At 41.8% G+C, this 16,976-nt stretch overlaps 1 protein-coding gene across 1 annotated transcript in view; it reads right to left on the bottom strand.

Annotated features, from left to right (window-relative positions):
• lamc3 (laminin, gamma 3) overlaps window positions 1–16,708 on the bottom strand; it is a 94,285-nt gene extending 77,577 nt beyond the window's left edge. Inside the window, exons 1-2 of the mRNA XM_079178626.1 lie at window positions 16,180–16,708; window positions 8,422–8,726 (exon numbers count right to left, since the gene is read on the bottom strand). Of these exons, the coding sequence (XP_079034752.1) occupies window positions 8,422–8,726; window positions 16,180–16,567 (693 nt within the window). The 5' untranslated portion in view covers window positions 16,568–16,708. The remainder of the gene's footprint in view (window positions 1–8,421; window positions 8,727–16,179) is intronic.
• Window positions 16,709–16,976: the final 268 nt, after the last annotated feature.

Genomic DNA, 16,976 nt, shown 5'->3' on the forward strand with positions numbered 1-16,976 from the left:
AAAGGGATTAAAATGCTAATAAAACAGGCGGGATGCAATTCCTGTTTTAAGCCTCATGAAATATGCATGCTTCTGTATGAGCCATATGCAGAGGAAGTGGCACACTGACATGCCGCAGAGAGGAACAGGGATCATTTTATGCTCCGTTGGCAATCGGTATGTAAAGACTGTGATTTTAACCCCTGACACAAGTGGCCGATCTTTATCTCACTGCAGGAAAACGATAATTAATGATCTGCCATAGACACATTTTGAAAACCTATAAGAGAAGTGGCTTTTTTACAGTATAACTAAACCACACATTCAAGACTTAGTCAAGACTACTCATTTTCAAATGTGTCCCTTTTCTGTGGTTCTGTGGTCAGACGGGTGAAATATGGTCGGCTTTGGCCTCTTTTGTACCTCCAGGGTATGATTTTAGTGCATTAGCGGGATAACTGCTCACGTCAGATGCAATATTGCTAAAAACAATGCTGGAAAAAAATGGACGGTGAGTGCTTCGGGCATTTCCTCTGATTACATCAACTTAATGAAAAACACAACACAAACTGAGCAACACAGTCATAAAATCAGAGGCTGAGGCTTGTTTTGTTTTACAATCACAGCGCTGACATTTGTCCTCTTGGGCTTAGCTCTTGGAGGTTTGTGTTCTGAGGAATTCAAGAGTTCAATCCCAGACACCGAACCACACGGTATTATGGATTGTTCTCCAGCTCTTTTACCTCAATAAGACATGAGGAAATGTCAAGCTCAGCGACGATGGGCTACATTCCAATGTTGGTACGCACGATTCCGTGCTTAAACCGAGCGAACAGTTTACGCACAGGTCCAGGATTCATCAACATTATCTTACCTGAATTCCATGTACTCTGCACCTTATACACCTCAAAGCAAACATATTATTATGAAGATAAATGGGAGTGTGGCAGTATGCTGATTGTAAGAAGAGCAGCTTTATTACCCGTGATTATAGGCTCTATACTGCAGGAAATAGCACTCTCCGGCGTTAAAACGAAACATTTCCTGCCATACTTCCCTTTGCCTGTCACTAATCTTGCACCGACACTTTTAACTATAACTAGGCACCCATGACCATTATCCCGTATTAGCCACATAAAAAAACAGCCACAATCACCTGTATATGGCAATATAATCACATTCACACAAGGTTTGACTTAATGCGGAGGTATTTGAAACTGAAAGACTTCTTCAGGTGATTGCATGCCGGTGGGCTATTTAGTAAGATTGCCAGACTCCTACATGACAACAATGACTGTGACACAATTAAAGTATTGTGGTGTGTTTTCTCGGAGTCCTGTATTCAACAAGACTGAGCGTGTGGAGCCATGCTAGCGGCTCTGTGACGCCGTGCTTAGGCACAGCAGGGGTTTTGAGTTGAATAGAACATTAGCATACTAATGTAGCGACAATAACAAGGCTGACATGCTGAATTAAAGCAGGTAATGTTGACAAAGTTCGACCAACGTAAGCCTGTTAGTGAGTTAAGATTGGTTAATTCTCACTCAACACAAAGTAAACACGAGGCTGATAGCAATGTCATTATTTCGGGAAGTATTTGTAAAGTATTTGAAAAGCCTGCAGTGTTGTAGTGACGCTCACTGGGATCAGCTTGACAGGTCAACAAGCGAACAAAGTAGCCTGCAGGCCTTCAAATGGAAAACCTGTACACCGATACACGTGACCAACACACTGTACAGCCCGTTTGAAATGTATTGATTGTCTTATTAATTGTTTCTTAGATATGCGCTATTATTCAGGATGCTGAGTGGATCACTATTACTATTCACTATTTACACTCCAGAAAAAAAGAAGCTTGTTGGATTTGTGTCAGAGGTTGTATTGATTGTTTAAAACCAACAGCTATTATAACCTTACATGTGCTCCTTCTCCATTGCCCTCTCCTCCCTCCTTTTTACGCCCTTCATTTTGTATTCAAGAAATAGTGCTGTTTTGGGAATTATATTGAGTGCTGCTCTCACCCTCGACCCTTGTATTGAGTTGCCCATTGTCTTCTTGTTTTTTCAAGGATTTGTAGCTCAACTGGCAACCAGTATGTCGTCATTGAAGAAGAAGAGCCCCGCCACCCTTTTTTGTTTTTTGATGATTCACTAAAAGGAGAATATTCATAACCGGCATTGATAGGTTTTTGTATTTGCTCACCACACCCATCTGTCCCATCACCCTCAAAGTAGAATGAGAATCAGAGGCTTAATGAAAGAAATGGTGCAATTGATCCGCCTTTTATACTAATGGGAGTACGGATCACAGTCAATTATGGGTCTTCTCATCTTGTTGTTTAAGAGGAAGGCAGAGAGGGAAGGTGGAGTGAAGGAGACGGGGTGTTTGGCGGGTCTGCTGAGAGATTTACCACCCAATCTATGTATTCTTGGCTTCTATTGATCCCCCCACAGCTTTACAATCAGTGGGTCGATGTCATCCAAAGCATACTGAAATCCAGCCAACAACACCATTAGTAGGCAGGTCTTAATGTAAGTACTGTAAGGCCTCCTTACCGATCACCCAGACCTGTATGTCTGTCTTTACATGGCCTCACCATGAAATTAAAAACCTCTAAAGGTTCGATAGTAATGTGAAAATAATATATGCTCTGTTGTTATGAAAGAGTATCCGAGCGTTTTTCAACACTGCGACAGGTAAGGGGAAAAAAAGTTCCCATTTATAGACTGCCTAGAAAAGAAAGGAAAGAGGTGGCTTGTACATTTCTGTACAGTAACTACAATCAACACGAGCAACCACAGGCTTAAGTTGTTGAAATGAAGCGAGCAATCCTGCAGAGACTTATATAACGGCACAAATAAAGATGCAATTATTGCATTTTATCGAAGCAAATGTCATAACAACCCACTCAGCTGCTAATTTATGTTGTTTTGCGTAAAATGCATTTTTTTCATTGCAAAGCTTCCATATCAGCCGCCATGAATGCAATAATAATGTGCATACAGCAAAAAAGAAAGAGTAATATTAATGTTTATCTTTACTTCAGTGGGCTATAGTGCTCAAATCAGATGCAGTAGACAAATCACATTTGTAAAAAAAAAGAAAATGTTCTCTCTACATAATTATTTGATGTGTAACAGCAGTTCTCACATCTAGAGACACGGAATCTGATCTGGACTTTTGATAGTGATCTTAATTACTTTGCACACAAAAAATGAATGACTCAATCCTTTACGATAATAATTGATGTAATCGTATTTTACCTCAGGAGAGATTTGATGTCCTGGGAGAGATATCACATGATTTTTAGAGTAAAACTGCCAAATGGAATAGAAATGAATAAGCTAGAGGAAAATAGATATTTTTCAACAGAATACTGTTGAGCTAACCCCTCGTACTGACTAATGCATTAATTCCCCCCCGCCCCCGCCATTCGGCTGGTCGACGTGGTGCCACATAGGCAGAACAACAGCAATGCTCACAGAGATGTTGACTGAAGAACAGACACCGAAATCAAAAGTGGCTGTTGCTGTTCCTCATCCAGAGAGTGAACGCTGTGATGCTGCTGACCTGGACTAGGAGAGACAGGGACCAGCTCAGAGCTGTGGACGGACACTCCCGGGAATCTAACTCTCCTGACAGACAGTTTTTGGATGAGTCCTCTGAAGTGTAAAAAGCACCAGCAGTTCAATAGACTGAGTCATAAGGATGTTTACTGGAGCAGCATTGCCCCTCTCAGAAGCCAGAATGAGAAGAGGTGCTGCTATAATAGAAGTGCTTTAAGATCCACTGAAAACTCTAATTTGAAGTCACTGGAGTCTATCAACGGTTCAACAGGTGTCAAAGCACCTTTTTATTTCTGCTGAAATTATCAGTGGAATTCTTTATAAATGTTGCAGGGTCAGTGGTGCCCCCTCAGTGTCAACTACAAAGTCTACAGACGTGCTCACCATCACAATGCCAACAAGCTGTTATTTTGTGCAGAAATTGGACGTTGTTCAACCAAAATTCTCGGGATTATAAACATGCATAAAACACAGGGTTTGCCAGGCCTAAGCATCAGAAATCTTTTATGTACTTTTAAGATGCTCTTTTAACTAAATTGTGTGACACATGTAGCACATGCCTTTCAGGAATAACTCAGTGTGTGTGTGTGTGTGTGTGCATTACATTAGCTAGTGTGATAGTGTGATAGTGTGACGGTGAGTTTGAAGTGAGCGGTAACGTTATAGTTGTGAATGTAGCAGTGCCGTTTTTGTGCAGTTTATTTGTCGCTGAATAAATGCTACAACTCCTCAAGTAACCAAGCCAAGTTTCTGTGTCTTGCTTGCCACCTGGCCAAAGCTTTGATTGCTGAAGCTTCAGAGCCCAGAGAAAATAGAATTATTGAATTATTTGGTGTGGAGAACAGCGACAGCTTATTCACACAACAAGGTGTTTTCTGGGATTCTCTCACATTGCACCCGAGGTGTGATAACGTCGTAGAAGGCCCAGTAAACACTGCTACTCACAAAGTGATTTACCCTCATGATGAGTATGTATAACTGCTTAAAGTGCGCCAAAATGTCCTCCTCTTGTTTTACACTTTTCCAGTGTACAGCATGTACAAGTATACGTAGTATTTTCTTTTTCTTCCATGACTTGTTACATGACTACGGGTCATTGGATATGAAGGCGAGTGCACCCTGACCACAGAACCATTTCTTCCCATCATGCTATTGTTGACTCTCAGACTCAGACTACCTGTTTCTACCAATGCCACCTTTGCATATTCCTTCGTCCCCTAATTCCTTAACCCAACATTATCCTTTCATGGTAAGAAGATGTATTTCTAGCTCTTTTCAAGCATGGAGCATGTATTTCCAAACTGAAAACATAATGCTCACTTTACAGAATCTCAGCAGAGCAGGATCAATTCTGTATGTCCTACAAAGCTCGGCTCTCCAGTCTGTTATTGTCCCAGCCTTCCAGAGTCCAGAATTATACAACAGCTAGAGCGAGAGGCCCAAATAGCACAGCGGTAGAAGACTAGTGTGAAGGGATTAATCAGAAAAGGACAGTTTAATAATCTCTGAACACCGAAACCAGGCTGCTGCCACCTTTTCTTGTAGGCATTTTATAACTGCTCTTGCAGCAAAAGAAAAAATGTAGAAGTAACAGCGCAGGATGTGAAGCAAAGGAAAACACACTGAGTAGGAAGGGGATGATGAACCTCCTTGTGCTTATGAAAAGAGAGGCCATTTTTTGGGACAAGTGGCTTTTGCTCAGCAACATAAATAGATGTACTAATAGTTGTTTTTTCCTTCACTCTCATTTATTTAGTTGTCCAAGCATGACGTAAAAGAATAGATGAACTGGACTTTCAGATTAAGAGCCCAATCCAGTCCTGCGTACAGGTTCCTCTTTCCTGTGACTGTATGTGGCCTTACTTACAGTAGCCTGCCACACACACATGTGCACCACCCATAGCAATGATAAAGCTAATCCAACGGAGCATTTCATTTGTATTTTCACTCGTTATAGACGCAAGAGGACCCCACATAGCAGACGTGAGGCAAAAGTATCTTTACTCTGCTCCTCAGTGCAGCTTAGCTCATGCTTGAGAGCTGATGTGGCTTTACCACTGATGTCTTTTCATCCTCCATCTTTTCCCAGTTATAAATGGGATGACTCTTGAGGAAAGCTGCTGCTTTCTACTCTGTGGGAGGTCTCAGGGATGTCACCCATTCAAAGTGCCGTGGTTGATGGGAGGGGCGGCGGGGGGGGGGGGGGGTTTATGAGAAGACAGCATCCGGCACGGAAGGTATGTGTGTGTAAGGGTGGCAGGGGGTTGGGATAAAGGTATGTGTGCAGGCAGAGATACCATGTGTAGCCCTAAGGGCTTGTCAGCTGCATCACACTGTTCTGCTTTTGAAATCGTACAGCTTAGTGAGGTTCAAGAGTGCAAACAAAACAAGGATGGCATCACAGCAAATCCTCATCAGTTACAAATCTGGCATAATGTGTATTTGTGTATTTGAAGATTACATGTAAGTAGTTTGTTCAGATCTAACCTCATATTGCAGCTTGTGTGCACAAACTAAATATAATTTGTTAAAGGGAATGATTGGATGAAAAAAAAAAGAATCAAAAAACACTAGCGATGGCAGACGCAAAGTCATTATTCTGCTGTGAGTCTAGTCTTCAGCAGTTTTTCATTGAAGGTTCCATTCAGAGAATTGAAACACAACATATTTCATAGTTGAGTTTCAAAACATCAAGAGTGAGCCGAGAGGAATATTGGAATCTGGGTGTGCTGTAGCTAAATCATCTTTAAATTGATTTATAACAGCCGTATAGAGTACACTGCAAATATACTGACAGGCGGAGCAACAACAACAAACCTCATTGTAACTTTATTAAGTTTTGGACGATGGTTTCTGTCTTTGGGAGCGGGTTATGGTTATGCAGGGTTACTCTGCAGATCCGCCACACATCCTCCAAAAGACAACCATACTCGTCCTATTTAATGATGTGGAGGAGGACAGCTTCCTACAGAGGCGGCAGTCTTGCATTGCCAGACCTATTCCCTCACAGCATTTTGGGAGAAAGGTCACACAGGAGAATAGGTTGTCATTAGCTAACATGAGGAGGGCAATGTCTGTGGACTGATCATCGCGGCACATAGTTCCTAAAGTAATTGAAAATCATCGTTGAAGACGTATGTCCACTACATGGTAGGGTAGATTTTTGTTGTTGTAGAGACGGAGAATAAAAATAGCAGCGTTCAGATAAGGGACAGCGGAAAGATGCAAAATGCAGAATGAGTACATTGGGGCTGTGGGAGGCCTGTATACAGTCTGTCCACATCCTGCAAAACAGGTTATGGAGGTGGTGGTGGGACTTTTACCGAGAAAGAATAAATTTGATTTTGAATGGTTTCGGAGTCAAGATAGCCCGTTGATGAGGGCGTAGGATCTGAATAAATCGGGTTACCTCCCCCGAGCATGGACGCCTGGTCAATACAATGCCATGCAGGGTCTTAATAATGCGTCATTTACATTGTTTTACTGTAATATTGCATTTTGAGGGACACATAATGCCACCTGAATTGCAGTTTTTTTACAAACATAATGAGAAAAAAGTTTCTCGCAAAATGGTCTTCCATTTATTTATCCTAGAATAACCGCTCTTGCGATACAATATCTGCATCTAGCAATATTAATGATTTCATGGTAACTTTTAAGCACTCAAAGCACGCATTTATGGTTAGAAAATGATTGTGTTCTTGGTTAAATAATGAAAAACTCCACTGTGAAATGAAGGACAAAACAGAATGTTTTTTTACAAGCCTTTGTTGCCGAACCCTAATCACACGCAGCACTCAGGATGCAAACCTCTGGTCTCTGCTGCCAAAAAAATCACGCCACTAGCCTTTCATTCACATATTTTTTTAACACATTTTGAAGTATCGCATAAGAAAAGCTGTATGGAAACGCCGAAATTCAATAAAACTTGCGCAAAACTTCCTGAAAATGAATTATCAAGAGCTGTCTCAGAATAAATCTTGCTGTAGATTTCTGCATGTGATTGAGAATCGACTGGCTGTTCTGTGAAGCTGGACCATCGTTATTTCATGTCCTCATCTACTATTTCTGGACACACATACACGTTTCATCTTCTTATGATCTCTGCTCTAATGGGTTACTTAATGCATGTGTTGCATATATTCCAACTGTATATTTTCATGTCAATTAGCCTAGAAATAATACTGTATTTTCACAGAAAAGTCTTTCACTGAAGTAGGGTGGACAGATGCACACATGCATACTTACAGCCCTGCCAGAGAAAGAGGAAGGGCTGCATTAAGTGCTATATTTACTCATTTTCAGGCACGCTTTACTGTGCCCACCCCTCCTGGACTCTCCCCCAAGAGGCCGCCATTAATTCAGCTCAGCCCTCTCAAAGCTTCATCAATGTTAATCAGAGCTAAATATAACATTAGATTCCCTTCAGTTGCTTTGAAAATATGGTTGAAGTCATGCTGGTATACATGTTTGTTTTTGTAAAAGTGTACGCCTTAGGTGGTGGTAACGATGTCAGTTGCACGGCACTGTTACAACATGCTATCTATATGTGATGTGTGCAGCCCTTGTGTCTCCAAAATATGGCAACGTTTAAAGCTAAAATCTAACATCAAGTATGGATTCAAGGTTTTCAAACGCAATGCATTCAACTAAAGCAAAACATTTTGGGCTGTTTTTATATTTAATCTATATAAAACATTTGTCTCTTCTAAGAAAAACTTATTTAGCACTGATTAGTTTTTTAATTAAATGTTTTTTTTCAAACCGATTTTTTCCATTGCAGTAAAAATGTGTTATTATGATTCTTTATGTTGATAAAAAAAGAATCATAGCCATTACATTTATAAAAACACACAAAACTAAAATGTGCCCTCACCTTCAACACCACGCTTTGGTCAAAGTTGTACGCACTGGGCCGTCCCTCCAGCGTGGAGAAAGCCACGTTTCCTCCAGTGAGGGGAGAGATATCGCTGAACTCGTCCGTGCACAAAGCAGTCCTCTCGTCATCTCCCGGGCGAATGTAAGCCTGGGCATCCTTCCCATACGTCTTCCTACACGAGGCGCTGTAAAACTGGTAAGGCAGCCAGGGCCCGTCTTCTTCCGTGCGCTTGTAGATGGCGAAGCTCTCCGGCCGACTGGTGTAGAATTTCAATCGTATATAGGTTATCTCAAAAGCCTTCCCTGTGGAAAACAGATATGATTAGCGTTGAATGGAATCATTGAAAGAATTACTGCTGGAACTAGATCCATTGTAGTTACACAGTTAGATCAGGGCTGCATATAAGAGACAAATACTGCAGGGTGATAGTTTAGGGCCCAGGAGCAAAGTGGGGAAAAAAAGACATAATTGCATTATAGACAGAAGAAAAACAATGGGGGACAGACTTAATTTCCCGTGCCTCTATGCAAGGTAAATGAATGTCGCTCCTGCAGGAGTAGAAGAATACCCAGGATTATTTTCTCATTATCCAGATTATAATGGGCCCCAGAAGTGAAACATAGGTCAAATGAAAAGAGACTAAATGTCTCCTTTTTCTTATAATAACTGTGGGACAGAATGGCCCAATAGAGTGCAAAATCACAGTGGAAACTGTTGCTCAACTCATTTACAATGTAGTCTGATGCAACATTGGTGGTGCGACAGGAAAGCAACAGATGTAATCAATAGGAAAAATAGTGATTGGTCAAACATGCAAAACACTAACGAGTGTCATGGGGGGCTGAGTATGGCATAGAATTAAACATATCATTGATTGATATAGCAAACGTGAGGTTTCAGTTGTACATCAGCCATTTGTGTATAAGGGGAGAAAGAGACAGAAAGAGAAGGGAGACCTTTTCATAGATTTGTATTCTACTGAAAACAGTGATTTGCCTTCAATCTGTGAAGAAGGAAAATGGGTTTCAGATTCCAATCTCATATGGAAGAAGATCCGCTGCAGACGAGGAGATATAGCGTAGCCATGTTTCCATTTGAGTTGGTATTGGGGGATTTAGCAGATCCGACTAAGTTGCGATGTAATTGGTGTTGCATTGTAATTGAAGAAAAGCCTGTGAAGTATTTTCTGAAGGTGTAATACATTGAGGGATCAGTCTCACAGGTAATGGGGGGGAAAGGTTAGGAAAGAATGCCTTCTGGCATCTTTTTCACATTGTGCCTACTCAGATGGCTTGAATTATTTGGTGATTTTGCTTCATAATGTCTCCTTGTGTGGAAAACGACAGTGGGAACTTCATCGATTTGCAACATAGCCGTTGTCCTCATTTGGTTTTGTAGGAAAGATGGCATCTTCTTCCCTAATCTCAGGGCAAACAGATAGTCAGTGCTTCTTTTCGATCGAGTGTGTCATTTCCTCCCATTGTTTACTCGCTGTGGACACTTCAAACTGTAATCCTGGAGCCGTGTCAGGGAGGCTTGCAGAGTTATACGTCCTGAATATGAGCACACGTTCGGATTCAGCAGCTTTACTTTTGACTGGGCAGACACAAGCTGAAGTCATATTGACACCAGAATGATAAGTAACATGTAGAAACTCTCTTAACGGGCGTCTTCATTGCACTCTTGGGGATTTTTTCTACATCATTAGATACTAAGTCTCTGCTGCTCTGCACATTCATAGAGGGATGCCATCCGCTGGCACAGCCATAATGACATCTGTTGCTTTTCTCTGCCAAGTCAGATCGAAGCCGCTCTGTCTCTTGTCTCCGCAGCTCTCTCTAATGGTATCTTTCCTTTAGGAGCCCGAAGATCATTTAGCTTTCATTTACTCCCTGCATGAGGTGAGCTCAGCCCTGCTGGGACCGAGGCGAAGGCATAAAAGAGGCAGAAGATGAAACATTTGTTGGATATCCCGTGATGAAATGCAGAGTAATTGCAAATCATATTTCTACGTTGTCATGCATTATGTTTAATGATTCGTGATTCATCGTCTTTCAGGAGTGCATACTTTGTGTTCATCAGAGTTTATGTGGCCACAACAGAGGGGATTTTTTCAGCCCTCAAATCACAAACCAAGCAAAACAACATATATACTGTAGATAAAATACGCCCTAGGATAGAATTCACACGTTTATTTTGACAGTTTGGACAGCTCAGTTTGAAGCAGAAGTCTGTCTTTGTTTGCCAAGCGATAGGTCTTTGAGCGTTAGTTTGGAAACCCAGAAGAACAGCATGGTGTATCGTTCCAAAGCTGATCCAGAATCTTGTGGCAACACAAATCCGACTGAAGCTGTTCGCGTTGCGCACAAGCGCACCAATAAAACGACTGTTTGGACACCGACTTTAAGAGTAAAAAGCTGGGAGCTGCAGAAGCACAGCGTCCGACCCTCCTCGGAGTCATTAGTGTCAACTTAACACAGCTGCTCTCGTCTGCCCAGACCGAGACAGGCTGAGACTAAACTCACCACGAGTACCGCAGAATCAATATTTACAATCTGTTTACTCCAAGCTGAGAGATTTTTTGGGATCAGCAAATACACGGATGAGTGGATTTATCTTCCAATCATGCTGCGTCTCAAGGATTGCGAATTAAGTAAAATAAAACTCTTTACAGAGAATTGTGAGTCATGCAGCATGCCGATATTCTGGCTGTGAGAGCGTCGTGCCAACTGTGGCAGACTTTTATCATTGTTTTACATCCGAGACAGGATGTTGCTTCTCTTTGATGGCACTGAATGAGAACCAGCTGCAGGGTCTGTGTGTATCTCAACAAGTCTTTGTGGGAAAAACCTGACCCCAATTCCTCACCAGCACACCGCCCAGCATTTTCTTCGTTCTACCCCCTTCTTCCTCATTATGTTTTGTTTACTCCCCTTGAAGCAGCCCGACTCCCCCCCCCCCCCCCCCCCCCCCCCCTTCTTTCTAGTCTTTTGCAGAACCAGTCTGACCTGGCTGCAATGTGTGTCCCTGCGTCCTACTGCTGTGTTTATCATCCCAGCATTTGCCTGTATTCCCTTCAGAGAGAGCTTGTTTTGTTTGGAGAGGCAAAAGAAAACAGCAGCGGTCGAAGACACCCCCCACCACCAACCCAGATGGATCACAGAGCTTTCACTTGGACCAAAGAGATGCCACACGTCCACAATTCCGGGATTTTCACTTGTGTGTTAAGAAAACATAATCATTCTTTTAAGACTGCTAGATTTATTCAAATGCGTCAGGTCCAGTAAAACACATGTTTGGGAGAGGGGAGCAAAGGTGAATTTAGTCTGAGGAAGAGAGACATGTGGGTGTTGTGATTGTCTGAAGAATAACACACCCTCCGCACAACATACCTCTGTAGCAGCAAACATTGGCGGATTTCTCTAAAAGAACGGCAGATTCTAAACAACAAAGCCTCAAAACACAGCCAGACATCTGCTTGCTATAGGAAATCAATATTCTCCATTTGATGGAAGCCATGCTCGCCATCCGAGCACGTGATGTGACAGTTCGGCAACGGTCAAAGCTCTGACATTTTCAACTTCTGTCATCATTTTGTCCCTGTCTCTTGTTCCTTTGAAGAAGAGCTTTTTGATGGGCAGTGCTCACTCCACCGGTACAGAGGAGGAAGAGGAGGGAGGAAATCTAAACTGTCAAGAAAAATGTCCAGCTTCGAACAAGAACCGTCTTCCCTGATTGAGTCCAAACACACAAACACACAGCTATGGAGCTTACAGTTAAGGTGATTCTAATCTTAGTTATAGCGAATATAATCAATATTGACAACCCCACAAAGAATTAGCACCTGACTCTGAAGTTCCCTGAGCTTCTTTATCTTTTGCATTTTTTAAACACGTTCTTTTCGTTTTTCGTTTGTTTCCGGTCACAGCAGGCAGCTGTTTTTAGCAAGTAACCCTCCATGCCACTGTATGCAACTTAAGCGGCAACAGAGTTAGCATAGTGTAACGTTAGCATTCAACATTAGCGGCTAAAGAGCCATATATTTCCCCCAGGAGATTGTGGAGATGAACAACAACAAAGGAAAACTAAAAGAGAGTTAATATGGAACTTTCGCCAGGTTGGTAGCCAAAAACACAACTCTCCAGTGTTGCTCCGTAAATAACAGTTACTGGAAGTATAGATTGGCAACTGTTAGCTAACAAGTTCGCCTTATCAAGGTTATTGCTAATGTCTGTGTTTACAGCTTTTTTTTTCGCTGCCACCAAGTGACCAGAAATAGTTATTACAGGTTTAAGGTGATATTCAAATAGCCAAACCTTTTTACATTGCATTTAATTCAACGAAATACTGCTACCAATTAGACAAGCAGTCACTCAACCTAATCTGGTTACCTTTCCGATACAAAATTATAATGCGCTAATCTGAGTTGTCAATCTGAGATTTGTCAGAAATCCCTGTGTATTGTTTCCCTAGTGTTTCATGCACACGGTCTAAGCTGTTATTATCGGCCAACATTCGTCTGGCGACACAATTAATTGGCTATGACTTTGAGAACATTTTTAAAATGAACTATGTTCAGGCTGATTGATTTCCCTCTTTTATTTAACAAGTGCTCAATCTCAGGACTTTGATCGTTTGACATTTTGGGAAAAAAATTAATTAACTTTCTTGCCCAGAGTTAGGCAAGAAGGTTGATAATCTGTCAACATTTGTGTGTTGCCATATGGTGGTGGTCCAGAAGACAACATATCTAAAAACAAAATATAACTATATCATTTTAATTAGTGGGCTTCACAGGTGCTATTATTTTTACCTTTGCAATGCCAGGCTACCTGTTTACTCTTGTTTCCATTCTTTCTGCTAAACTAAACCAACTCCTGCCTCCATGTTTATGTTCAATGGACAAATATAAGAGTGAGAGCGATCTTCTCATCTAACAAGAAAACCAATAAGCACATTTCCCAAAATGTAGGGTTATTTCTTTAAGATTAGATGGAGGAGTAATTGTGAAAAGGTTTATTCTTGTGGTACTGCCGGCTTGTTAGCAGCCGGCCTGTTGCAAGTTACAGGAAAGTCACTTCTGAGTTCTCTTTATTTGGTAATAGACTCTATCGTATAAGTGTTTGACATTTACAGAGCCAGAGGAGATAACTTTAGCACCACAGGAAATGCTGACTTCAACCTCTAACCGAGAATAAATGAAATATATTAGATGTTCTCTTTACAGAAAAAAAGAATAGTTAGTATTCATTTAGTTTAATAAACAAAGGGGCCCCAGAGCAATATTCTTCAGAGGGGGCCACATTCCTGTGTACGCCCTTGCTGAGACATTCCTTTAAACACACACACACACACACACACACACACACCTACACACACAGCTCAGTAAATAAATGAAAGTAGGAAAGGTAATTTCATAGATGCTTTGTAACATTAATCGCCACAATTTAATTCAGTTAAAGTGACAAATGTGGTCTGTTACTTATTCCAGCAGCTTTGCACCGCATGGTAATGGGATAATAATGCTAATGGCTCAAGCTGGTCTCATAAAATTTTGTGAAGTGAGAAATGTCTTCAAATGCAAATATATACACGATGTACAAAAAGTAAGTCAAAGGCATTTGCTCAAAGGTAAAGAGTGCGTGAAGGAGGTAATCGTAGACTTAGTAACACAGGAATAATGCAGCGTGGTAAAAGTGGTGCACGGTTACGTATTTGTTTTGAACTGCGAAGACCCAGGTTCAGTTCAAATGAAGTGAAGTCTAATTATTTAAACTGACGGTTCTCCCACTATACGATGATTCAATCCTAACCCCAAACACATTTCTTTACTGATCTTATTGTAATCAAGAAAGCCTCAACCTTATATCCGAAACAAAGGAGAGTTGGCCCAGATAAAATTCACTGGACATGCATATGAGTAACAGTTAGTCAAGCTTTTCAAATGCTGAACAAAAGAAAAGTGTTTGAATTAAAGCACATGCCACAGAATTCACTTCATGCTGGAGAAACATTATGTTGACATAATTTGTGCCAACAAAAAATGATTTGGCTCATTTTACAAAATATCATACGATATTGCAATTATGATCAACATCTTTTCCCCATATGCCCAACGGTCTCCGTTTGGACTCATGCTTACTGTATCATAAGTTGGATCGATTAAAACCACTGCAAATGGAAAAGGCAGAAACTAAGACTTTCTCAATTGGTACAATAGTTGCACATTTTCCTGAAGGGCTATTGGCTATTTAATATATTGCTGGTCTAAATCAATCCAGCCAAGACAATTCGTTTGTTGTTTAGATATTTAGCTGTAATTTTTTGGTTGATTTGAGTTTTGACAGTGACTGTGTGTTAACCACAGGCGTTTGACAACATTTCAAAAACTCCAAAAGCTCAACTTTGTTTAAAATACATAGCTGACGGGTTCTCTCCAAAAGTTCTGAGACAACCTTCCCCAGAGTAAAGGGACCATTTGCATAATTTCAAGTGACAGTAGACCTGCTGACCAATTCCCTGGCTATGCAAAAATGTCTCTGGCTAGGGGGTTAATGAAATGTACCTGCCTGGAAAGTAAGCGTATCGTTAGAATTCTAAATACATTTATGTAAATGCCTCGCTAACTTCAGTTGGTTTCTTATCATAGACTTATTCCTGCCGAAGTCGGGACTTTTTTTCTAAGATTATCAGCTACTTATTTCCTGGAATTTATCTGAAAGAAATGAAGTGGCTTAGTATTGATTTTCAGCCCGTTGCACCGTATATTTGCTGCGGTGAAACCTGAAAATTGCTGAGATGAGAACATTGAATGGAGCCTGCAGCAGAAGATGTTGAATTTGTAATGTGATCTAATATGAAATGTGGATATCAATCCAAAATGTTTACAAAAAGGTCTATTTTCTGCCATGGCCTGGTCCAAATCGTGCTACATGTTTCTATGAAGGCTGCGCGTTCTGGCCCAAATCATAACTAAAAAAAAGCCTCGTTAGCTTGAGTTGTGACTGTTTGTGACAACCAGATTCGGATGGGTTCATCACCAATACCCATGGTGGTACGTGGGCTAAAATGTGAACTTGGGCCAGCACTGAACCATCAGTCAGTTGCTATCTAGGCATGCCAGATGCAAGTGTGTGTCTTTCTCAACCACTTTAAATCCAACCAAATTCTCAGACATGCCCTTGTGGCTATGTGCTCGCAAACACTCCAAGTCTAAGCCATGTCTGGGCCAAAGTGTGTGTTGACGAAGACAGCTCAGAGCATACAGAGCGACTGAATAATACAAAGAATGTGTTTCTTAAGCACAGCTGTTTTGTATTAAATATTTCCACATCAATGGACTTGCAGTACTCAAAGCAATGTACTTGCTGCAAAGAAAAGAAAAGTGAAAAAAGTGCTGAAACCTCAACTCAGCTATACTTCTAACATGCATCGATGTGAAATCCCATCGCCGGGCTCTTTACCACTAAAAAAACCACCTGCATTCTGTAGAGCGCTAAATATATTACCGATAATCATATTTTATTCCAGGACACAGCAAATGCAGTGCACATGAAGAGCTCTCAAGCACTTTAAAATGAAATAGGACATTATATACAACATTATAGTAACAGAGACCATAATTGAACCCTGAGGACACACATGCTTGGCCTAGATCACTCAGCCTGGCCACAAACACTGCAAGTGGAGGGAAGTCAAACCGAAGAGTTCTGGGGGGTGTGAGGCTGAACTAAGGGTGTGCTGATGTGCTCTTACCCAGGTGGAGGGTCAGGTTGACAGAACCCGGGTGCTGGATGCCATAGTACATGGACTGGCTCTGCCACCATGTGGGCTCCTCATTCCTGTGGAAGTCTGTCAGGAGGCTGGCATTGTGGCTCCGGTCTGGATCTGACGCGTCACAGTGGTGGCATGAGCGCGTCGAGCCGGTCTGCATGCAGTAGTCCTCGGGTGGGGAGCCGCACACATTGGATGTCACCACAGTGCGATTGAAGGCAACGTTCTCGAACTTGGGCATGCAACGGCTCAGGGCGCCCTCCTCATCGACGCAGGAGTCCATTGCGGCCCAAACAAGGAGGCGGCGGTGCAGATGAAGAGAGAGAAGCAGGGCCAGGAGAAGAGAACGCACGGCAAAGGATGTTTCCATGTCTAAAAGCACTTCGAATTACACTCACACTTCACACACAAACTTTACCATTTATACACTACGATGCAAAGACAAACGCATGCAGACCCTACTTGAGAGAAGAAATCCAACAACAGGAAATAAGTCCAGAGTGTTGTTAGTCTGCTCTCTCTGCCCTAACTCTGGTGAGTCTCCAACATGTGTTCTCCCTTTGTGGAGTGGAATGAAGTTTGTGCAGGAACTCCTCTCATCAGGGGCAGCATAAGACAGACAGAGGAGGGACAAGGGTGGGGGCCGGAGGGTAGAACAGTCCATGAAAACCTCTCCACCTGCTGGTCAACAAAAGCACCGCACCGCTATTAGCTTCAGATGTAAAGCAGACTGCGGTAATGTCGTTTGACAGGAAAAAAAACATTGTATAACGCCTTTA

This window comes from Pholis gunnellus (genome assembly GCF_910591455.1).
Source record: "Pholis gunnellus genome assembly, chromosome: 18".
NCBI lineage: Eukaryota > Metazoa > Chordata > Actinopteri > Perciformes > Pholidae > Pholis > Pholis gunnellus.